The sequence below is a fragment of the Leopardus geoffroyi genome, chromosome A3 (assembly GCF_018350155.1).
Source record: "Leopardus geoffroyi isolate Oge1 chromosome A3, O.geoffroyi_Oge1_pat1.0, whole genome shotgun sequence".
Lineage (NCBI taxonomy): Eukaryota > Metazoa > Chordata > Mammalia > Carnivora > Felidae > Leopardus > Leopardus geoffroyi.
In genome coordinates, this window is record NC_059336.1 from 11791843 (window position 1) to 11816868 (window position 25026).

The 25026-nt window shown below is 44.1% G+C and overlaps 1 protein-coding gene and 1 long non-coding RNA gene across 3 annotated transcripts; both read right to left on the minus strand.

Moving 5' to 3' along the window:
- Window positions 1-897: 897 nt before the first annotated feature.
- Window positions 898-16392, minus strand: RNF114 (ring finger protein 114). 2 transcript variants are annotated; one of them, XR_006703098.1, is made up of 7 exons: window positions 16210-16383; window positions 10309-10459; window positions 7862-7968; window positions 7379-7493; window positions 3995-4102; window positions 1049-2757; window positions 898-976 (listed from the first exon to the last, which is right to left on the minus strand). XR_006703098.1 is itself a non-coding variant. In XM_045444262.1 (6 exons), the coding sequence occupies exons 1-6, from the start codon at window positions 16347-16349 to the stop codon at window positions 2692-2694; spliced, it is 687 nt and encodes a 228-aa protein (XP_045300218.1). In that variant the 5' UTR covers window positions 16350-16392; the 3' UTR covers window positions 898-2691. The 2 variants fall into 2 exon arrangements, 1 of the variants encoding a protein (XP_045300218.1); XM_045444262.1 differs by having other exon boundaries at window positions 898-2757; window positions 16210-16392.
- Window positions 16393-21173: 4781 nt separating this feature from the next.
- Window positions 21174-24522, minus strand: LOC123580042. Its single transcript, XR_006703099.1, has 2 exons — window positions 24460-24522; window positions 21174-21421 (listed from the first exon to the last, which is right to left on the minus strand). It is a non-coding gene; the product is annotated as an uncharacterized LOC123580042 (long non-coding RNA).
- Between the last annotated feature and the right edge of the window lie 504 nt (window positions 24523-25026).

A 25026-nucleotide genomic window follows, 5' to 3' on the forward strand; every position in this document is an offset into this window, starting at 1 on the left:
AGTTCATTTGCAGTGATAAACGCTCTTATAGTCAATTTGGCCAAAAAACTTTAAAAATTTCCTTACTGGAAAAATGAATGACCTCCTTATATTCAGGCATATATGTTATTTACTAGGCATCTTTTATGTGTCAGCACTGTGCTAGGCATATATTAACTGTGTAATTATAAATTGATAAGGGATTAGTAATTGGCAGCTAGTTAATAAATAGCAACTATCTCCTACTTTATAAAGAAACTAGAAGCCAGAAACATCACTCCTATTTTATTGTAGGGAAACATTTAAAAAGGGAAAATATTTGCCAGATGTCCTACAGCCAGTGGCAGCGTGCAGAACTTAAACATGCCATGACCTCAGATCTTAATGCACAAAACCCTTTACTACAACATCTCGGGGATGCTAAGTCATTGGAAGGGAGCTGAAGCCACGTGTGTAAATAAAGCCTTATTTCATGGAGCACGATCACTTCTTGCCTCACCAGAACTCCCGGCTGTGACAAGTAGGGGTTGTGTTCATTTCCAAGAGAGGACAAGCTCAGTGAGGCCTCACTATTAAAGCGTCAGAACAAAGATCAGAGCCAGATGGGACTTGTGACAAACAAGAATGTCTCCTTAGAAAGAGCAACAATCTTCTAGAGTCTCCTCAGGCCCAAACCTCAGCAAAAGGTGGTTAATGAGGGACACCTGGGTGGCTCAGTCCTCAGTGTCCGACTCTTGATTTCGGCTCAGGTCACGATCTCGCAGTTCATGGGGTCGAGCCCTGTGTCAGACTCTGTGCTGACAGCAGGGCCTGCTTGGGATTTTCTCTCTCCCTCTCTCAAAATAAACGTTTGAAATTTAAAAAAAAAAAAAAAAAAAAAAAAAGTGGTTAATGAAAACAGGCATTACAGCTTGCCAATCGGATAAATTATGAAATTTATTTATATTTCACCTTTTAAAAGCCAGAACATAACAAATTTCACTTTCTGGAAAGTCATCTTATTAGAAATACATGAAGTGCACTTAATACAAGGAAATCAGTTTCTTGGTACCATTAGTGAGATGGACACTCTCCTCTGTTCCCTCAAATGAAGGCTTTGTCAAATTTCCCTCCAGATTCAGACCTCTCAAGTCAGGGAGGGCTAAGTGAACTTTTTCCAGAAATCACAGTGAAGGCGCTGACCTTAACATTTGGGCCCTCCAAAGCAACATCACATTAGAAAAGATTATTTTGCCTAGCAAAGGGCCCTGTCTTTGCTGGTCACTAGGCGTCTGCAGCCCCCACTGGCAGGCAGGGAGAGGCCCACAACAGCGGTGCTCACAGGCCCCAAAGCTCCCTGTCACTTACAACCTCAGCCACTGACCAGAAAAACTTTCCATGTTCAGAGTAGAGAGGTCTGACACGAAAAAATGAACCTAAATCCACGTCTTTTGGTTATGTTCCTACAGATTAGACTGACACCGCTCTCAGCCTTGTATTTATTAATATTCGCAAAACATGGTGAACTTCAAGTTTCTTGAGCTAGTTTCCAGCAGTTTCCATTAACAAGTGCTCACCAGAGCTGGGTTTGCCTTTTTAACAGTGCGTCTTGTCAAAAGGAGACAGCAGGCTGTGAGACTAGATTTCCCATGACCTCTGCTTTACAAGGCAGGTTTCACACACTGATTTACAGATGGAAATCAGTTTCATAAGGAAACCATTTATGATAGAAAAGCAATACTCAGATACTCAGTTTAATCTAAGTTACCAAATAAAAGATAAAATAACTATAGTATCTACTGGAGCCCCCAAACCTCTTCCTTCTTATTCATGGAGGACTCTTTTTCGTGCCTCAAGGACAAGAATGTAAGCAGGTTCCCAAACAGAGAGGCAAACATGACGCAGTCCTTTGAAAATACCATGTTAGTTTGAAAATCAGAACCAAAAAGCTACGGCCCTCACACTGCTCTTAGCTGACCCTCCTCCCCACTTATGGATAAATGGAGTTTAACTTTCCTAACCTAGAAACACTTATTGTCACTAAAAAGATGTGGTTACACCTTATCCTAAAAAGGCACCATGCAGGCATTTAAGACTGAACCAGTTAACTCTAGGGGTGTGCAGGAGCAGTAGGAAAATAGAACTAATCAAAACTTCCAGCATCAGATCATGCTAAACCCAGAACATTCACCCCAACAGGCCTTTTGCAATGTTTCCCAGGAGGTAAACTCCAGCTTCCGGCAGCTGCTGCTAAGGACCAACTAAAAGAACCTCCGCAGCACAGAAGGAGCTCCACCACCGATGGGACACACTTTTGCCAGAGCTCACACACCTCACCTCAGGGACAAGGAGAGGAGGGAGGTGCTGGTCTCGCTTGTGCTATTCGTGACCCAGAACAGGTCCTGGCTGGCTCAGAGGACCTGAGAGATGCACACTAAAGGGGAGGAACGAGAGTGAAACAAGGGTAGGTGGAGAACCTGGATTCTCTTCCAGAAGAGGAAGCAGAAACTCCAGGGAGCAGCTGAGGGCAATCAGAGACCAGACACATGACAGAGTTAACAGCAGGGGAGACCCCAAAGGAAGGGACGGCTCTGACCTGGGGACCTTTTTCCCTGTCAGAAGTGACCACAGCTCACTTCCAGGTCTGTTGTACATTGAAGGTGTAGGAGTCACAGGTTTCACGCCCAACACACAACGGACGCTCTGGAGCACGAGCTGGACAGTAGAGACCGCTCACTGATCGATGATGGAGCGCTGCAACACCTGATTCATCATGTCCTCTTCATCAACATCGTAATCCTGAGGGCGAAACACAGACCCTTGGCCCCGGCACCTGTCACAGCCGCAAAGACTCTCGTTCAATGGGGGAAGCGGGGCGGCCCAGTGACAGGCTCCGGAGACGCCTGGCCCAGCACGGATCCCAGCTTGTTTCTCGTGCCAGCCACAGAGCTCTGGGCAAACCGCTCGACCTCTCTGGGCCTCTGCCGCCTCCTCCTGAGGATGAGAACACTGATGGCTCCCTTTGACGGGGACTGTGAGGACCACAGGGCACCTGTGCGCGGGGCCTGGCACAGACCGAGTGCTCACATGGGAGGACTTTCACTGCAGTGAAACTGGACTTTTAATTCAACGAGGCCAAATTACCTACTTGATTACAACTGGGGAATTTCATCTGTCTTCAGGGCACTAACAAAAAGGACAGTTATTGGGAAGTCTGAATCTCAGACACTCTCTTAGACTGAGAATACACATTCTTAGGACAACTTAGGAAAGAGTCATGCTTTCCTTCTTGGGTCCTGAAACCCAGCCATTAAGACTGAATGCTGTTCTAAAATCCTCACAGCATACATATATATATATACAAACAAACAAATGTTCTACTTCAAGGGTTTGGCCAAATTTATCTATTACTAGAATGCTAACACAACAGTGGGTCCCTTCAAACCACTCAGCACTAGGGAAAGGACACAAACCAGATGACTACTTTTGGCAAGTGGATGTGTTTTGTTTGACCTAAGATGCTCTAAAAAACATGTGACACTTCATATGGAATCCCGCCTTTCCAGCTTCTTGGGGTTGGGACAGGCGGAGAAAACTGGCAATGCCGTGCCTGTGTCTCTACACACTGCTGTCAGCGGGAGCTGATGGCAGCATGACGTGTGTCAGGTGCCGTCTGGCTTGCAAATCCTCAGGGAGACCATTTCCATTACCTGCCTGGTCCCCATGGGCATCTGAGCTTCAAGGATCCCAAGCCAGGTGCTGGAACGGGTAGAAACTACACATACCCAAAGAAAGTGGGAAAAACTTCTGGAAGAAAACCCAGGAGCAATCTTACATCATGTCTCACTGTAGACACAACAAAGGCTCTGACCACTGAGTGGGCTCATGAACATAGACCACACAGCTGCTGTTCCAGGGAGCCCATCACATCAATGACAAAACTCAACAATGGGACCCACAGCTTTCCAGGTAAGAGAAGGGATGTTGTTGTGCTGTTACCCCAGGGGAGAGATCAGGCCCCGGGCTCCAGACTCACCACAAAAGTGTCGTAAGAAAACTGGTGCCGGCGCTGGATGTGCTCTATGAAGTTGGCGCTGCGGTAGTTGGGGTCTCCCCAAGGCATCGAGGCACATATCGGACAAACCTTTCAACAAAAAAGCACGGTCTTAGGCACCTGACCTTTGAGCTAACATTAGCCCTCTGTGGCCCGTATCTGGCCTTTCTTCCAGGGCAGCTTTCCTGACACATCAGTTTAGGGCCTGGCCACTCCTTCACAGGTACGTTCGTATCCCAGAAAACACGGTCAGTCTCCCACTCAGGTCAAATGACACGTGAGAGTGCCTAACGGCTTTGGCCATGATACTAGCCTTTCCCGATCCCCTACTGTGGTCAGGACAATGTGTTAGCTCAGTAGGGGCCTAGACTATGGCCTTCTGACCCAGCACACAAAATGATCCAAAAGCACAAAGAAAAACAAGGAAATGACAGATGAACAATAACCTGAGGAAGTAAAACACAACCTTCTGTGCTATTTTTACAAAGTAAATGCTGAGACGAGAGGGCTGACGTTGAAAAGCCCTCATATAAGAAGTCGATTTGGGAATTATGGGGACCACATCAAAATAAAAAGCTTCTGCACAGAGAAGGAAACAATCAGCAAAACTAAAAGGCAACCAACAGAATGGGAGAAGATATTTGCAAACATATCAGATAAAGGGTTCGTACCCAAAATCTATAAAGAACTTATCAAATTCAACACCCAAAAACCAAATAAACCAGTAAAGAAATGGGCAAAAGACATGAATAGATATTTCTCCAAAGACATCCAGATGGCCAACAGACACATGAAAAAATGCCCAACATCACTCATCAGGGAGATACCACCTCACACTTGTCAGAATGGCTAACATTAACAACTCAGGCAACAACAGATGTTGGTGAGGATGCGCAGAAAGAGGATCTCTTTTGCACTGCTGGTGGGTATGCAAACTGGTGCAGCCACTCTGGAAAACAGTATGGAGGTTCCTCAAAAAAGAAAAAATAGAACTACCCTATGATTCAGGAATTGCACTACGAGGCATTTATCCAAGGGATACGGGAGTGCTGTTTCAAAGGGGCACATGCACCCCCATGTTTATAGCAGCGCTATCAACAATAGCCAAAGTATGGAAAGAGCCCAAATGTCCATTGATGGATGAATGGATAAAGATGTGGTACACACACACACACACACACACACACACACACACACACACAATGGAGTATTACTCGACAATCAAAAAGAATGAAATCTTGCTATCTGCAGCTACATGGATGGAAATGGAGGGTATTATGCTATGTGAAATTAGTCAGAGAAAGACAAATATATGACCTCACTCATATGAGGAATTTAAGATACTACACAGATGAACACAAAGGAAGGGAAGCAAAAATAATATAATAGGGAGGGGGACAAAACATAAGAGACTCTTAAATATAGAGAACAGAGGGTTGCTGGAGGGGTTGGGGGAGATGGGCTAAATGGGTAAGAGGCATTAAGGAATCTACTCCTGAAATCACTGTTGCACTGTATGCTAACTAACTTGGATATAAATTAAATAAATTAAAAAATAAAATAAAAACAAAAATGAAATAAAATTAAAATAAAATAAAATAATAAAGAAGTCAGTTTGGGCGTTGAAGACTGGGAGGTATTCAGAAAGACACAACATGAAAGGGTGCTCCACAAGACTGGCAATGGCACAGAGGAAAGGCCAGGAGTCAGCAGTACAGGCATTACAGGCGATCAGCTGGCTAGAATGGAAAATTCAGAGATGGACAGAGAGGAGCTGGGACAGGGAGAAGCAGGCCTCAGTGGTCAGCTTAGAGATGGAACTCCACCAGTAATAAGGAAGGTATAGTAACAAAAGGGATTAGCAAAAAACCAATCTGAAATGGTGGAAGATTCCTGGTGGAAGGAGCTGGGCAGGCAGCTGTGGATATGGGGCTAGATCATGGGTCAGGTCAGGAGACTGAGAAGGAGGTCACTTCCAAAGGGAAGGGCTGAAACATCAACAGTTAAGAAGGAGTTCTGTAAAGGGAGAAGGGATAGAACAGAGGGCCAATGGATGAAGGAAGAGAGGCTTCAACAGAGACAAAATAACCACAGGAATGTCAGAAAGCCAAAGGAGGGGAAAAAAGAGAAAATTAGGTTGTGGTACCAGAAACCGCAATGTTGGGTATAGAACTTACTTGAAAGGAAAAAGAGGAAAGGGTAACACTACTGAAAAGGACCACATTCAAACATTAAAAAAAAAAAACACAAAAAAACCCTACGCACCAGTCTGTGATACTTAAAGGAGTGATAAACACTTTCCTAGTAATTTTTTTTTTAATGTTTATTTATTTTTGAGAGACAGATCATGAGTGGGAGAGGGGCAGAGAGAGAGGAAAATACAGAATCCGAAGCAGGCTCCAGGCTCTGAGCTGTCAGCACAGAGCCCAACACGGGGCTCGAACCCACAGACTGTGAGATCATGACCTGAGCTGAAGTCGGATGCTTAACTGACTAAGCCGCTCAGGTGCACCGTAATTTCATATACATTCCCTTTCCCCACAACTATAAAGGTACTACTCTCAAAAGGAAAATGACAGCTTTACACAGAAGATACCTGGTGGACACCAAGCGATCCAAGTGAACGTTACCAACAAAGGGGCCAACAGATATCACATGACCCCTGAAGCGGCATCTGGAGGACACATCGCTTATGGAACGTCCCTGCTTCTAATGATGAAAAAACACACAAACCGAAATCCAAGGACCTCTTACAAAACAACTGGCCTGTCCTCTTTAAAAATGTTAAGGTCATGGAAGGCAAAGAAAGACCTAGCACCAGAAACATGACAATTACGTGTAACACACAGATCAAGGACTTGGGGGCAGGAGGATATTGCTACGAAGGACATAACAATGGTTAAAATTCAAGGGCAGTCCACTTTTTTTTTTTTTTTAAAGTAATCTCTAGGCCCAACGTGGGGCTCCAACTCACGACCCCGACATATCAAGAGTCGCATACTCCACCAAGTGAGCTGGCCAGGCACCCCTACAATTGTTAAAATTTAAACATGAATTTTATATTAGATATCAGATTATGTCAAAGTTACATCTCCTGAGTGTGACAAACACAAAAAACGTGATTTTCGAAGAAAATGCTCTTGTTCTTAGGAGGTATATGCTGAAGTGTGTAGGACAAAAGGTCATGGTATCTGTAACTTATTATTGAATGGCTAGCAAAATGTAGAGTATCACACAGAGTATCATTAAGCATATACTGTAAAATGTTACCAATCTGTGAATCTAGGTGAAGCGTACACAGGAGTTTGCTGCACTACTCCTGTTCATTTTTCTGTTTAATTTTTTTCCATAAAAAGCTCCTCTTACCACAGATTTGGTGTCCGTGCTATGGGACAGCTTGCAGTGTTCCACTAGCCCTTCCTGATCAAAGTTCTTCTCGGGACAGTACGGGCAAGGGAAGGTGTAACGGTTTGGGACGTTCCTGGAAGATGAAAGGCAGAACAGAAGAAATCTCTTTGTGAGTACCCTTCCACACTTCAATCTCCATACCTCCAAAAAGGAGCAGAGTTCAAAGTGTTATGACAGGGATTCTGACAATTACCTCAGAAGCACATCAACTGTTTTGAACATAACTTCATAGCAGAGCTAACATTTGAAGTGAACATCAGAGTTCACACCCCACCCCAAAACGAAAACGGACAGATAATAGTTACACATCCGTAGCCAGCATACATCTGAATAATAACTATACATCCACTTCCCCAAACTCCTACAACTAAACCCTGAAACATGCAAAGTGTCCACTGTCTTCATAGCAGAAGAGGACCTCCACCTGAGGGAGTCATTCACCTTGGTTGAAGGGAGGCATCCTTGGTGGTGGCCTTCACACCTTCCATGATGTAATTCTGGTATTTGGAACAGGTAGCCACGTGGGCCCGGATCTTGGATAGGAAGAACTTAGGAAGAATGACAGCCCACAAGTTAGTCAGACCTTGGACCAGGTCCCACATAGTCCCAAAGCAAGGGCAAGGTGAAAACCAGACCTGTACCACCCTGGCAAACAATCTCACCAGACTCCCAGCTATGCTGACAGGGCTCAAACCACGTTTGTTGCAGGGGCTCTGTTAATACCAAAGCTGATGTCTTACTTGACCAATCCAGGATGTCTGCTTCCACTCGAAAATAACTCTCCTAGAGGTTTTTGTATTCAAGGTATGCTCTCTGCTCAGACACACTCCAAACCCAGGGAAGGTTTAAAAGTTTTACACATAGCATTTAAACTAGCCTCTTCACAGCAAGCCAAGAACCACATTCTATTATGTGCAGCAGCAAAAAGTAATCATTTAAGTATAAGAGATAAAGACCACTAATTCTAGTTAAGGTACAGAATTCCAGACTGTGGTAAATAATCTTTAAAAAACAAAAACAAAAAACAGAAATCCAGAAATCTGAATTCTATTTCTCCTACAGAATCTAGCCTTTACAAGTTGAAAAGAGAAAACCTAGAGGAGAGTGCTTCATCGCAGGTGTTCTAAAAAGAAAGAAAAAGTGTAAGAATGAAGAAAAAGGGGAGGTAAAGGGAAGATAAACATTTTCTGAGGCAGAACACACGTAGAGATATGATACAATACAAACATTAATCTTTAAAATGGAGAATATCAAAAGTATACAGAAAAAGAAAAATCCATCACGCATACATAAAGTAACGGGTAACTTCATTTCAATATCCTGAGTTCCAAAATTAAAGGAAGGCACAAGAAAAAAAGACAGTTTCAATATTTGAGCTCTGGTTTACCATAATGCTTCTTTCTGTCTTACCTCCAGCTAAAGAACTTGACTTCGAGCTGCCAACCAAAGAGCTCCCAATTAAAAGGGATGGTAAATATCCCTATTCAGAACAGTAGCCACTGTGTACCCTTAGTGCTAAATCAATCTGAAAGGACAGAGATGGTAACATATATCCATCCTGTGGCCATCCACACTAATGTGTTAAAGTAATGAAACTGACACGTTAGACTAGTAAGTCATTAAGTGAAAATTTTTTTTCAAAAATGAGAAAAAGCTCTAGAATTATATACTATGATCCTATTTTGTAAAATTCTGACAACTGTATTTGGTAAAAACCTTAGATCTGCGTTTGTCAAAGGGAAAAAAAGGTTTTGCAGCCTTCTAAACTGAATCACTTGTAAAGAGGTCATCTCTGGGGGCACCTGGGTGGCTCAGTTGGTTAAGCATATGACTCTTGATTTTGGTTCAGGTCACGATCTCACAGTTTGTGGGATTGAGCCCTGTGCTGAGCCCTATGCTGGGCTCTGTGCTGACAGCATGGAGCCTGCTTGGGATTCGGTCTCTCTGCCCCTGCCCCTGCCCCCGCCCCCACCCCCATTCACTCACACCCTCTCTCAAAATAAATACATTAAAAAAATAAAAAGGTAATCTCTAGAGTAGGAAACAAGCCTACATTACTTTATACTTTTGTATGATCTGAAATTAAGAAAATCATAATGATTTTAAAACCTGTAAGGCTGTGTGTATCTCTTGGAAAATAAGAAGAATATTTCTCCTTTATTATAGATGTTAAACACACTGGATTCTAACAAGATTATACAACAGAATGAATGCACTTCAAATGTTTGGTATTGCTATTATAATCAAATAATTTCATACTGACCTTTATGTCATGATTCCTATCAAGTGCTAAAAAGTTCAAATATTAAGTTTTATATCTATATTGACACAGATGACAAAATTTTCCCTCAAACTCATTACACCAGATAACTTTTTTGAGATGACCTCATCTTATGTTAAAACAATTAAGAAAGCATCCAAATCCTGATCTCATGGTTCAGGAGACAGAGCCCTGCGTCAGGTTATGCGCTGACAGTGTGGAGCCTGTTGGGGTTTCCTCTGACCCTTCCCAGCTTGCAAACGCGTGTGTGTGCTCCTTCCTTCAAAATAAATACATACTTAAAAAGAAATAAATAAACAGCATTGTCATTATGATCTAAAGTTACGCATAATTTTGGAAAAGTGCGTCTTTTAAAGGAACAAAATGGGATAACATTGTCGTTTCCAAAGCTACGATACATAATATACTAAACCAACTCTTAAAAAAGCAAATCAAAACCAATAAAGGTACTAAAATCAAACAGCACAGCCACTGCTGCAGATAACTAGCATGCACACGTGCTGTTAGTCACCTAGTCATGCTCTAACTTGAGAAACACGTGGCAACAGCTCTGTGTTTTACCCCCTCATCGCAGAAGGACACCAACTTCCGTTTTACTTCCACATACATTTTTACGGCAGCCATGGCAAGAAGTCTCTGTGCTCTCGATCTGCCGCTCGAGCTCCGCGGCTCGGACGCCAGGTGCCAGAGCGCTGCGACACACCCCACAGACAGGCTTCTTCGGCTTCAGACATTCCTGCAGGCATGCAGAGCAAAAGCTAGAACAAGACACACAGAGAACCTGCGTCATGCATTGTGGAGACAAGACAACAAAAATGGATAAACTTTTAAAAAGACGTCAATGAGTAATGGGTTAAAAACACGTTGCTCCCTAACTCCTGATTCAAATGCGGAGTCCTCCCAGGCCAGAAAAGCAGGGGGTGGAGGTCCTGCAAAGCACACACAGGTCCACCAACAGAAACAAATGCAAAACAAAACGCCAACTATCATGGTACACGGTGAGAGGGGTCATGGCACAGTCTTCAAACCTCAGCACCTGCCACTGAGGGATCTGGGGGAGTTTTCCTGAACCTCAGTTTTTCCTCTGTGAAATGGAGACGGCAGTAGCTACCTCTGGGATTCCTGGAATGGGATATGGATAGCAGGTCAAGCACCTGTGAAATGCACCACAAACACGAGGTGCTACCATTAGAGGTGAGTATAAAGCACCACGAGGACACAGAGAGAAGACCAACTAGTTGTGACCCAAGGAGGTCAGGGCTGGTAAGACTTCAAAGGCAGCATTCATGAAACAGCCTTAGAAGAAAGAGCTCAACTGCAGAAGGGAAGAATACTCTAGGCCCTTAGACTTAAAAAATTCATGATGCACCTAAGGAAATAAAAGTCTAACACTTTTCCTCAGAAACAGTAGGAACCCAGATGTTTAAAGATATCAACCAACAAGGCCAAATCCAAGTTTTAGAAAAATAGCTGAGGTTATCATGGACAATAGAGTTCTTGGTTTTTTTTTTTTTTTTTTAAGGTGAGGAAAGACAGGAGCCTTGAAGTAGAAACCAAACAGATAGCTAAGGCAAGGAATTCTGAGGGCCTGAGGCAACAGTGAATTAACTGAAGAAATGATTCAGAGGGGGAGTCAGCAGTACTTGGTAGCTTACTGAGTTTGGAGAAGGAAAGTCAAAGATGGCCAAGTTTCTATCCTGAAACTAGGCAGGTAATAATGCTGAGATAAGAATGAACGGACACACAGAAAGAATGGACACTAAGACGTGAAAATAGCCCAGCTACATACCCAACCTGAGACACTTAAGGCAGGATAATAAAATCTGTTAGGAAGAATTCAACACGTATCATCAAAGGTAACCTGTGCCTCTCACAAATTTTTACTGTCTCTAAGGATTTTCTTCCTCTTTGTCATTAAGCTAGGTGTTAACACTGCCACACGAAACAGACCAGGCTGGAAGAAGGTGAGGGGGCCTAGTGATTCATCACTGAGAGTAAAGCAGAGAAGGAAACAAAATCCCAGTCTTGATTTTTTTTTTTTAATGTTTCTTTATTTTTGAGAGAGCAAGAGGGAGCGAGCAGGGAAGGGGCAGAGAAAGAGGGAGATACAGAATATGAAGCAGGCTCCAGGCTCCGAGCTGTCAGCACAGAGCCCGACGCGGGGCTCAAACTCACAGACGGTGATATCATGACCTGAGCTGGAGTCCGATGCTTAAGTGACTGAGCCACCCAGGCACCCTGATGTTTATATTCCAAAGTGGAGAAAAACACAAATGTTAATTTCCAATACGGATGAAGTATACGAAGGAAATAAAACAAGGCGAAGAGATCAGCCGACATAGATCATACAGAGCTTCTTTAAAGAGGTAGTAATATTTGAGTGGCACCTGGGCGGCTCAGTCAGTTGAGTGACTGACTCTTGATTTGGCTCAGATCACGATCTCTGGGTTGTGGGAACAAGCCCTGAGTCAGGCTCCGTGCTGAATGTGAGGCCTGCTTTGGATTCTCTTTCTCTGGCCCTCTGCCTCTGAGCTGAGACCCAAAACTATGAGGACACAGCCACACAGACCTGGACACAAAGAGGTACACACAGAGATGATATACCAAGTGCAAAGGGGTTTCCAAAAAGCAGGAAGGGAGGCTTTGGGACCATGATGGGTAGACCACTGAGAGAGGGTAAGTGATTGGGTTGGAGAGGTAGACAGGGTCTTGTGGCCATCACTTGTTGTACCTCTTCTCAAAGGCAGATCACCAGAGTAACCCAAGAGAACTGAGGGTCCCAGAGAAACAAAGCCTAGATGGTAGGTAAAAGCAGCTTCAAGCCTTCCTTCAAGCACACACCAGGATACACAGCTCATTAACCAAATATGCACAAGCCACTTTGTGCCGGAGACATGCCCAACATGCAAGCCTTTTTTTTTTTTTTTTTTTAACATAATGTATTGTCAAACTGGCTAACATACAGTGTGTAAAGTGTGCTCTTGGTTTTGGGGGTAGATTCCCGTGGTTCGTCGCTTACATACAACACCCAGTACTCATCCCATGAAGTCCCCTCCTCAATGCCCATCAACCCTCAGTTTGTTCTCCGTATTTAAGAGTCTCTTACGGTTTGCTTCCCTGTTTTTTTTTCCCCTTCCCTTCCCCCATGGTCTTCTGTTAAGTTTCTCAAGTTCCACATGAGTGAAAACATATGCCTTTCTCTGACTTATTTCACTTAGCGTAACACCTTCCAGTTCCATCCATGTTGTTGCAAATGGCATGATTCCATGCTTTCTCATTGCCAAGTAGTATTCCATTGTATATATAAACCACATCTTCTTTATCCACTCATCAGTTAACGGACATTTAAGCTCTTTCCATAATCTGGTTATTGTTGAAAGCACTGCTGTAAACATTGGGGTACATGTGCCCCTATGAATCAGCACTCCTGTATCCTTTGGATAAATTCCTAGTAGTGCTATTGCTGGGTCGTAGGGTAGTTCAATTTTTTGAAGAATCTCCACACTGTTTTCCAAAGCAGCTGCACCAGTTTGCATTCCCACCAACAGTGCAAGAGGGTTCCTGTTTCTCCACATCTTCCCCATCATCTGTTGTTTCCTGAGTTGTTAATTTTAGCCACTCTGACAGATGTGAGGTGGTATCTCAGTGTGGTTTTGATTTGTATTTCCCTGACGAGGAGTGACGTTGAGCATCTTTTCATGTGTCTGTTGGCCATCTGGATGTCTTCTTTGGAAAAGTGTCTATTCATGTCTTCTGCCCATTTCTTCACTGGATTATTTGGTTTTTTGGGTGTTCAAGTTTGGTAAATTCTTTATAGGTTTTTATACTCTTTATCCGTTGTCATTTGCAAATATCATCTCCCATTGTTGTTTGCCTTTTAGTTTTGTTGGCCATTTCCTTTGCAAGCCTGGTTTTAAATGGTTCCTGTGTCTTGGGCTGGCTTTCCATTTCCCCTTTTTATTTATGGGCCTTGATCTAGTCCAGTCTTCTAGGTGCTCCACCCTTTCTGTTACAGCGGTATGTACAAAGTCCCTTCTCCAGCTATATGCCACTGAATTGCAGAGACACAGTCATTTAGGGCTTGAAATAAAGTTTTATAAAAACTCAATGCCCCATCCAGCCAGAGCTACAAAGACGCTGGTTTCCAAGCATAGACGTTAGCAAATATCTGCCACTTTTTGCTGAGCAAAAAGCACTTGGCTAGAGCTAAGGGAGACTTAGGTCCCCTCACAGGGGTGCATCTATCTGTCTTCAATCAGCAGAGTTGATGAACACCTCGAACTAGCCTGGTGAGTATAGAAAAGAGCCAAGGTTTAAAACCCAGTACTTCCCCCTTGACCTCTGACCTGGGGAAGGTTCATGTGGCTCAATAAAACCTCGAATTTTGCTGCTCTTCAGTTGCTAAATTGCACTAGACCAAGCCTCTTTATAAACATTAATGGTAAATGAAATCCAATGAGGCGCGCCTGAGTGGCCTAGTCGATTAACTGAGAGTTAAGAGCCGGCAAGGTCAATCTTGCCTCAGGTCATGATCTCTTAAGATCGAGCCCTGAGACTGGCTCATTACTGACAGCACGGAGCCTGCCTGCGATTCTGTCTCTCCCTCTCTCTGCCCCTCCCCTGCTCACTCTGTCTCTATCAAAAAAAAAAAAAAAAAAAAAAAAAGTAAAGAAAAGAAATCCAATGAATTGGTCCAAAATTAGGTAAATGTAGAAAGGAGGGCTAATCCAAGGAAAAGAGGATTCAATGAGAACGCTATCTAGCCTCCACCGTAACTCACATGAGTTTGCCCCCACCGCCAATTTCTCGGTTCATCCACCCATTACCCAATCGCTCCCCTACTCATCCACACCACTTTGATCCCTGTAATATCCTCCCACCGTACAATGAATTTTCACAATACTTTGAACACTTGTTAGTCTCACCTACCATCAATTCACTAGACTGTAAACCGAGGGCACTATCACCTTGTTTCTTACTACGCCCCAAGAATCTGGCACATAGTGAGCACACAAACACTTTAGTTGGCTGAAGGGAAGATTGGAAGATGGATGCTCAGACACACGTTAGGCACTGGGGACACAGAGAGGGGCAATACAGATACGGTCACTGCCCTCGTGATCTCGAAGTTTTGCTCTATGTAAGGACGAAGGAAGCCCCAGGAGTGAAGCAGAGTAGTTTAAGTAGGGATGGTGATAAGGGAGGTGGCTTAAACGGGGACTTGAAGTCTGGAAAGGATGTGCAGTAGTTGGCAGGGGAGATGCAGATGGGGTATGAAGAGTTCCAGGCTAACTCAGCTGCAAGTGGGAACAGCCCAAAGCCAGAAAGAGCTTAGAGGACTTGAAGAAGCAAAAAGCAGTCAGTGTGGCTGGAGAGCCCTTGCCAGGTGCCAATCATTCTCTGGGTTGGCAAGGAGACACCTGCAGTTCGTCTGGGAAGGGTCAGACAATGGCGAGCCTCGATGCCCTCACCTGCAAAATGGCTGCCAACCCTCTTCCTCTGCAGGACTGCAGCACAAATAAGAATACCTGTGAGGCCCAGCAGGCGCCTATCGTGCCTACTCTCCAGCAAAGGTGTCCTAAAAACAATACCAAGGTGATACCCATGATAAGCACTGCGGGAGACCACCGAGGAAATGCCAACTCCCAGCGGCGAGAAGTGGCCACATTTTCTACAGTTGTTTCAACTTAGGTGTGTTTGTGTCTGATGGAGCAAGGCTTGGGTTCAAATCCCGCCAACCTCAAGGCACCTACCCCAGCCCAGGGTCTGTACTATCATTTTCAGACACATTTCCTTCAGTCGTCCTAACCAGCGTTATGAGCAACATGCAGGCCACGGAAGCTTAATCTCAAACAAAACGCAGCAAACCTCGCACACAAGTAGGAATGCCAACAATCGCTACCCGCAACTCCCAACCCCTTTCACAGTTAAAGGCAGACTGGTGGGATCTATTATCAAGACTTCCCTTTTGTTCTTTTAGTCTAGTTCAGCGTTTTTCCAGTTTCGGTGCACATTCGAATTACTTGGCAGAACTGGAGACATGACGCCATACGTGCCTTACTTTAGGAGCGATGCACAGGCTAGTCAATAGAAACTGCGGCTAAGGGCCGACTTTTTTTTTTTTTTTTTTTTTTAAGTAAACTGACCACTCGAGATCCAGAGTCGCACTCTCTACCGATGGAGCCAGCCAGGCGCCCCACCTACGGCCCAGGCCGACTTGAGACCCTCCCTAATCCCCAGCAGGGTGCCACTCCAGTATCGGGGGTGAGAAGGAGCCTGACAGGCCGCCTGGAACAGAGTAGGCGCTCAACAGACGGCGGAATACTTGGAAGCGAGCAGGGCGGAGAAGCACGCCCCGCCAACTTCCACAGACCTTCAGGAACCCCGGAGGGCCCCGCGAAGAGCCGCCTGTAAACCGGTCCTTGAGCTTCCGCCCCGGAACCCTCCCAGCCCGGTCTCGCCCCTCCCTACCAGACTCCCCCCGACCAGGCCCAGGCTTGCCGCTTACACGTGACCACAGGGCACCTGCACCGGCTTCTCGTACACTTCTAAGCACACAGGACACGTGAAGCGGCCCAGGGGGTCGGCCTCCGCAGCGGGCCCAGCCAGCTGCGCACCACCCTCACGGTCCTGCTGTTGCGCCGCCATCTTGCTGCCGCGCAGAGCGGCGCAACGGCGGCCGAGAAGGAGGAGCCCGAGGGGGCGGGGCGGAGGTAGTAGGCTGGCGCGCGCTGGGGGCGGGGCTCGCAGCCCACGGTGGGAGGGACGGGGTGAAACGCCATGCGGTCCGGGGCACTTGGGGCGTGGCTTATGGGAAGGGCGCGATGCTGGGGAGGAGCCAGAGGATGGGCCACTCCTCCTGGCCCTCGGACCGGAGGCTGGGAGGGAGGGTGAGAGGAGGGAAATCTGGAAAATGTGGAAGTCCCATCCAGAGCCCGGAAGAATTGGAACAGGCCTTGTGTCACTGCAGGTGTTTCCTCGATTTAAATCGTGACTGTCATCACTATTACTAAATATTTTACCCCAAATCGAGTTGCCTTTTCTTTAAACTTACGCAAATTTTACTTACTTTTATTTTTTAGGCAAACAAATTTTAAACATTTTTTTTTTTTTCAACGTTTATTTATTTTTGGGACAGAGAGAGACAGAGCATGAACGGGGGAGGGGCAGAGAGAGAGGGAGACACAGAATCAGAAACAGGCTCCAGGCTCTGAGCCATCAGCCCAGAGCCCGACGCGGGGCTCGAACTCACGGACCGCGAGATCGTGACCTGGCTGAAGTCGGACGCTTAACCGACTGCGCCACCCAGGCGCCCCTAGGCAAACAAATTTTAAAGGGAGACCACTCCTGAGCTACAAACAGAAATTTTTTTTTTTTAAGTTTATGTATTTATTTTGAGAGAAAAGGGGAGAGAGAGAGTGCATGTGAGGGAGGGGCAGAGAGAGAGGGAGAGAGAAGAACCCTAAGCAGGCTCCACACTGCCTGCACAGAGCCCAACACAGGGTTCGTTCTTACCAACCGTGAGATGATGACCTGAGCCGAAATCCCACTGAGCCACCCAGGTGCCCCCAAATCTGCCTTATTTCTTTTTTTTTTTTAATTTTTTACGAGTGTTGACAGTTTATTTTTTTATTTTATTTATTTTTTTAAATTTACATCCAAATTAGTATAGCATTGGTGGTATAGTGGTGAGCATAGCTGCCTTCCAAATTAGTTAGTATACAGTGCAACAATGATTTCAGGAGTAGATTCCTTAGTGCCTCTTACCCATGTAGACCATCCCCCCTCCCACAACCCCTCCAGTAACCCTGTGTTTGTTCTCCATATTATGAGTTTTCTTCTGTTTTGTCCCCCTCCCTATTTTTAGATTATTTTTGTTTCCCTTCCCTTATGTTCATCTGTTTCGTCTCTTAAAGTCCTCATATGAGTGAAGTCATATGATGTTTATCTTTCTCTGACTGACTAATTTCACTTAGCATAACACCCTCCAGTTCCATCCACATAGTTGCAAATGGCAAGATTTCATTCTTTTGGGTTGCCGAGTAATACTCCATTGTATATATATACCACATCTTCTTTATCCATTCATCCATCGATGGACATTTGGGCTCTTTCCATACTTTGGCTATTGTCAATAGAGCTGCTATAAACATGGGGGTGCATGTGTCCCTTCGAAACAGCACACCTGTATCCCTTGGATAAATGCCTAGTAGTGCAATTGCTGGGTCGTAGGGTAGTTCTATTTTTAGTTTTTTGAAGAAACTCCATACTGTTTTCCAGAGTGGCTGCACCAGCTTACATTCCAAAAAAAATCTGCCTTATTTCTAAGAGCACCTTAAAAGTACAGTGGAAACAAGACAGAATCATTAATTCATGCTGACGCTAAGAAGGGAAAGTAGCGATGACAAGAGGCGTTGAAGACAGGCCACGGCCACCCTGAACTGGCCCAGTGAAAGCAGAAATGGGAGGCTCGGCTCCCTCAGGAAGTCACCGTTTTTCAGTGTTGTGTACACACACTTCCTGGCCCTGGTGATGGGGCCCAACTCCTGCTCTGTGTAGACAGGAAAGCTGAGGCTTCCTGAGGTAGTTGAGACCTGAATCTCACAAGAAGGCGGCAGACCTGCAGCCCAGATGTTTTGAATTCCAACTTTCTCCACTTTCTACTGCACCAAATTGGCTCTTGTGGCCAGCCCATTTACCAAAAGATACATCTTGTTAAATGGCAGGCTCCCTAACAATTCTAACCAGGTTTTCTTAACCAGGATAATCATTGATCAATTACACTTCCACTCTGAAAGGCCACAGAGGCCTCACAGTCTGTAGACTACACAGGACAAATAAATCCTGTTTGTTAACCAGGTTAATTGAATGCAAGAGGATTATTTTTAGCGATCCATGTGAGCATCTTTTCACCAATAAATAACTTGGCAGTATATGCAGCAGCCCAAGGGGGACCATGTTTACACTTTACTGTTTCTTCTTCCTGTTCCTATGGCAGGCATCCATGCATCTGATCTCTTTCCAGCCAAATATGCCTTGTCTCCCCTCCAGGGATGGGGTTGCCTTGGCAGAGGCAGAGACGTGCTGTAGGTATTTACAAGACTTTCTGTTAGCCTTGTAGCTGCCGCCAGACCCTGGCAGGGGAGCCCCAGACCTGGGCTTCAGTTTGACCGCCTCCAGTTTGGGTTCTTGAGATGAACTTACCACGAGCTTAGACACGTAGTCACAGAGACAAAAGGACAGGATTGAAATATTAATAGTGAACTTTTTTTGTGCTTATCATTCTAGGCATTTTACATAAATCCTCATTGCAGCCTATGACTTAGGTTCCACTATCCCCATTTTACAGCTATGCAAATTGAAGCAGAAAGAAATGAAATTACCTTTTAACACAGCTGGAAAATGGTATTCAGGATTTGAACACATGCAGTCTGGCTTCGGGACCTGTGCACTTAAGAGTATCAGTCACCTGGAAGGCTCCTTAAACCACCAATTGCTGAAGCCAACCTTGAGCGTTCCGGATGCAGCAGGCCAGTGGAGGTAGGGCCAAGGATTTACAACAGTTTTCCAGGTGAGGCCTGCTGCTGCTGGACTAGGGGCCATGCTTTGAGAACCGCTAGCCTACACTATCCTCCCCTCCCCCCATCAGTGCTGAGACTAGCTTGAATGTGCTACATCACTTCCTGTTTTTCCTAAGCATCCCCAGTGAGAATTTCTTCCCTATCCCTTCTCAGCTTGCAAATGCGTTGCCAGTTCTCACCTCCACACTCATACTAGCTGTTTTTCAAACCACAATCAACCTAATAATGTGTGTTAAATCAACGAACCTTCCCTTCTTAATGTCCTCAAGGAAACCATTTCCCACAACAGTCTCTTCCTCTCCTGGAGCCCTTGTCAGCCTCTCTCAGGCTGCCCACATCATCTAAGATCTTCTGTGAGCCTGGAGTGGGGGTGTCGGTCCTACTCAAAGACTTCACAGACTTGATTTTTTTTTTTTTAAGTTTTTTTTTTATTCATTTATTTTAAGAGAGAGAGACACACACACACAGAGGGAATCCCAAGCAGGCTCTGCACTGTTAGTTCAGGGCCCGATGCGGGGCTCAGACTCACAAACTGTGAGATCATGACCTGAGCCAAAATCAAGAGTCAGATATTTAACCCACTTGAGCCACTCAGGCGCTCCTTGGCAGGCTCGATTTTTGCCACCAACGTAGACTCATTCATTCAGGCAACAAAGAGTCCCTGAGGGTCTCTTGTGTGCCAGGCCTTCTGCAAGGTTCAGGGAAGAAATATGGGGTCTCTAATGGGCAGTGAGGTAGGTGGGTGGGGGCAGATCCTTTAAAAAGTTATTCAGCTAAATAATGATCCTAAGGAAATCTGAAGGAGATCTGTCTTCTGTAGCGTGAGGTGAACGAGTCATGCCATGCCCATGCTCCTCACCCACAGAAACTGTGAGATAATCTACATGTGTTGTTTAAGCCACTAAGTTTGTGGTCATTTGTTATGCAGTGATGGACAATATAATCTCCTTTGTGGGCCATTTCCCTATAATTATCTAAGTTACAAGAGCATATACTCTTTGATTTATGTCTTCTATTTTCAGGACTTTATCCCATAGACCTGAACCATCCAATATTATGGTTATTTAAATGTAAATAAATTAGGGGCTCCTGGGTGACTCAGTGGGTTAAGTGTCCAACTTTGGCTCAGGTCACGATCTCATGGTTCATGGGTTTGAGTCCTGCGTCGGGCTCTGTGCAGACAGCTCAGAGCCTGGAGCCTGCTTCAGATCCTGTGTCTCCCTCTCACTCTGTCCCTCCCCTGCTTGTGTTCTGTTTCTCTCTCTCTCAAAAACAAACATCAAAATTTTTTTTTAAGTTTAAATAAATTAAAAACAAAAGTAAAGATTCATTTCCTCTGTCTCACAAGTCCTATTTCTAGAGCTCAATAGCCACCTATAGCTAGTGGCCATGTATTGGATACAGCAGATATGGAACATCTCCATCACCACAGAAAGTTCTGTGGGCAGTGCTGCTATAGACCTACCCACACATGTGGCACACAAGCAATTTTGAGCTTTACATACTTTAAAGCTATTTAAGGCCTAACTCTTAGAACCCCACCAAATTTTTGGACACCTTGTTAATTCCGGATACAAATCCTTTACCAGATATATGTATTGCAAATATTTTTTCTCAGTCTGTGGCTTGCCTATTTATATTCTTAACTGCGTCTTTTTTACATATATGTCACATTGTAAAACTTATTATGGAGAATTTTAAACATATATAAAAGTAAATTGAATGGAATGATAAATTTACATGTACCTATTGCCCAGCTTTATTAATTATCAACTTATGAAGTTTTATTTATTCTATACCCTCCTCAGTTCCTCCCTTCACCCACCACCTGCATTATTTTGAAGCAAATTTAGTTGTCTTTTGATGAGCAGAAAATTCTAATTTCGATAAGGTCTTTTCCCCCCGCTTTTATTGTTAAGGCTTTGTGTCCTAAAAAAAATCCTTATCTGCCCAAAGATGGTCTCCAACATGTTCATTTAGAAGTTTTGTGGGTTTAGACTTTATATTTAGATCTATGATCTGTCTCAAATTAATTTTTGTATGTGGTGTGACGGGTGGATCCAACATTAGCTTTTCTCGATGGCTATCCAGTTGTTCCAACCATTTATGGAAAAGTCCACTCTGTGACTCCAATTTTCCCTAAAGAAAAAATTTAAGTAAAATTCACAAATTTTTACCCAAAAGATATATAAACATATGTCCATTAAAAGATTTGTACGAGAGGGGCGGCTGGGTGGCCCAGTTGGTTAAGCGTCCGACTTCGGCTCAGGTCATGATCTCACAGTTCGTGAGTTTGAGCCCCGCATCAGGCTCTGTGCTGACAGCTCAGAGCCTGGAGCCTGCTTCACATTCTGTGTCTCCCTCTCTCTCTGCCCCTTCCCTGCTCGTGCTGTGTCTCTCTCTGTCTCATAAATAAATAAACATTAAGGGGGCGCCTGGGTGGCGCAGTCGGTTAAGCGTCCGACTTCAGCCAGGTCACGATCTCGCGGTCCGGGAGTTCGAGCCCCGCGTCAGGCTCTGGGCTGATGGCTCAGAGCCTGGAGCCTGTTTCCGATTCTGTGTCTCCCTCTCTCTCTGCCCCTCCCCCGTTCATGCTCTGTCTCTCTCTGTCCCAAAAATAAATAAACGTTGAAAAAAAATTATCTTATAAAAAAAAAAATTAAAGAAAAAAAGATTTGTACGAGAATGCTCATAGTAGCTTGTAAGGGAATGTTCAAATAGATCTAACCTGGAAATACCCCAAAAGTAAATCAACATGTGAATGGGTAAATTAAGTTGTGGCATCTTCATACAATAGAATACCACTCAGTAATAAAATGGAACAAACTATTAACATGTTATACTTATAATGTGGATGAGTCCCCCAAACAGTATGCTGAGAGTAGCCAGACCCCAATGATTATACTTACATGACATTCCAGATTAAACTAATCATGGCGAAAGAAATAAGAACAGTGATTGTCTCTGCATGTGGACTTAACTGGAAAGGACGTGAAGGAACTTTCTGGGGTTTTGGAAATGTTTTAGATTTTATTTTATTTATTTATTTATTTATTTATTTTCAATTATTATTGTTTTTTTTATGTTTGTTTTTGCAAGAGACAGAGTGCGAGCAGGGGAGGAGCAGAGAGAGAGAGAGGGAGACACAGAATCCAAAGCAGGCTCCAGACTCCGAGTGGTCATCACAGAGCCTGCCGTGGGGCTGGAGTTCACGAACTGTGAGATCATGACCTGAGCCAAAGTCGGCTGCTTAACTGACGGAGCCACCCAGGCGCCCTGGAGACGTTCTATATTTTAAAAGAAATGGTGAGTGCATTTGTCAAAACTCAGTGAATTATAACTTGTTAAGATCTGTGCAATTATAACTCAAAATAAAAATTAAAAGACAAAAAACTTAATGCATGTAAAGAATTTACTACAAAGGCTAGCAAATGTTAACATTTAATGAGAATTATCTCCTATTATCAAAAATTTTAAGTTATATACTTCTAAGTAAGAAAAAAAGAAACATGTCTTTTTAGATGATATTTGCACTTGCCTATTTGCACTCCAGCATAATTACATTTAAAGTAACATAGCTGGGTGCCTGGGTGGCTCAGTCGGTTGGGTTGCTGACTCTTGATTTCATCTTAGGTCATGATCTCATAGTTGGGTTGGTGAGATCAAGCCCCGCATCCGGCTCTGTGCCGACAGCGTGGAGCCTGCTTGGGATTCTCTCTCTCCCTCTTTCTGCCCCTCCACTGCTTGCACATGAGCGTGTGTGCTTTCTCTCTCTCTCAAAATAAATAAACATTTTGAAAAAATTAAATAAATCTTGGTTCACATTTTTGTGATACGGCCAACTGAGAGTATGTTCTTCAGTTTATTTTGATACTTGCTTTTCTCAACCTTTTCTTTTTTTTTTAATTTTAACTTGGAGGAAAGGTGCAAGAATAATACAATGAACCTTGGTATACACCCTTCCTTCACCCACATTCCTGGATGTTCCTATTTTGCTGTGTTTGTTTTATATTAATATATATATTATATTTATTTATATATATTTGTATATATTTATATTTATGTTTGCTGCAAGGAAGCAGCAAAGTCCAATCTAGGCATTCTGGTTCCAGAGTCCAGGCTTGTAGAGGGGCTAAGAGAGACTGAGTGGCTTGTCCAACTCATGGGGCTACTAAATGCTGTACCAGGGACTTGAACCCAGGTCCACTGGCCACAGAGTCATTTCTATTCCATTGCGCCATATTTCTAGGGGACTTACGTGCCGATTTCTTATCTACCAAGCACCAAACACCTGGTTGGGAGAGCAAGGGCTGTAACCACCATCCTTCCTGCTCACAGACTTTCAGTGGTTCCCCGGTGCTCACAGGGGCAAACCCAGACTCTTGGCCTGACATTTGAGGTCCTCAGAGACTGGGCTGCCCTTCTATCAACGCATTCTCGGCTTGCCTTGTGCATTCATCTAACTAGATGAACTAACTTGTTGCTTCTCATCCACCCTTAGTGTGGGGGTCAGACCTGGCACCCAGGGCCACATGTAGCCCTGGGGCATGTTCCTCTGACAAACACAGCATTTCATGTTTTTACGTTTAGTATTAGTATGGGATCATGGTTTCTTCCCCTCCCTCCGAAGTATTATAATTCATCAGTATCATTACTTATTTTGATGTTCAGATTGTCCCAGATTTGGACAATAGGAACCTAGTCTTATTAATATTCTCTTTCTGGTAAGGAGACTATACATTCCTTGAGGCAGGGGCTGTGTCCATCTTGTTCATAGTCATGCCCCTGAAATCTTAACATCAAACCCGGCATTCAATGAAAATTTCCGTCAGAAACAAATACTGTTGGTATGCCTGGCTGGCTCAGTCAGTAGAGCCTGGGACTCTTGAGCTCAGAGTCATGAGTTCGAGCCCCACTTTGGATGTGGAGCCTTGCTTAAAAAACAAACACACGAATACTGTTGAACCTCCTATTTTGTGTGGGGTAGTATATGTATGGGGGATAGTGTTGATATAATTGTGAGAAAAACAGGTATAGTTATGTCCTCATGGAGCTTACTTTTTTGGGGGGGAGATATTAATAAAAATCATATAATATGTATTTGTAGAATGATTTAAAAAACAAATGACCGGTATTTGCATTATTGTCTCCTGTTGACTTTATACATATGCACATACCTTTAGAACATATTTAATATTGGTTGATGTCTTGTATTCCATTTCGGGGGATGTCTTTCTTTTTTTTTTTTTTTTTAATTTTTTTTTTTTCAACGTTTATTTATTTTTGGGACAGAGAGAGACAGAGCATGAACGGGGGAGGGGCAGAGAGAGAGGGAGACACAGAATCGGAAACAGGCTCCAGGCTCTGAGCCATCAGCCCAGAGCCCGACGCGGGGCTCGAACTCACAGACCGCGAGATCGTGACCTGGCCGAAGTCGGACGCTCAACCGACTGCGCCACCCAGGCGCCCCATCTTTTTTCATTCCACAAAATGTACTGCAGAGTAAGGTAGGTTTACATTATCTTTTTTAAGTGATACATAGTATTCATTAGGATGGAAACTTCATTTCCCTATTGATGGACATTTAGAATGTTTTTGGTTTTTGCTTTTGCAATACAAACAAGGATGCAACAGGTCTGTGTACTTATGCTTGCTTCTCTGGTAGATTCCAATAAATCAAATTGCTGGGTCATAGGGTTGCTTTCCTTTTTTGTTCTAAACACATCTGTATCATTGAAATTCAT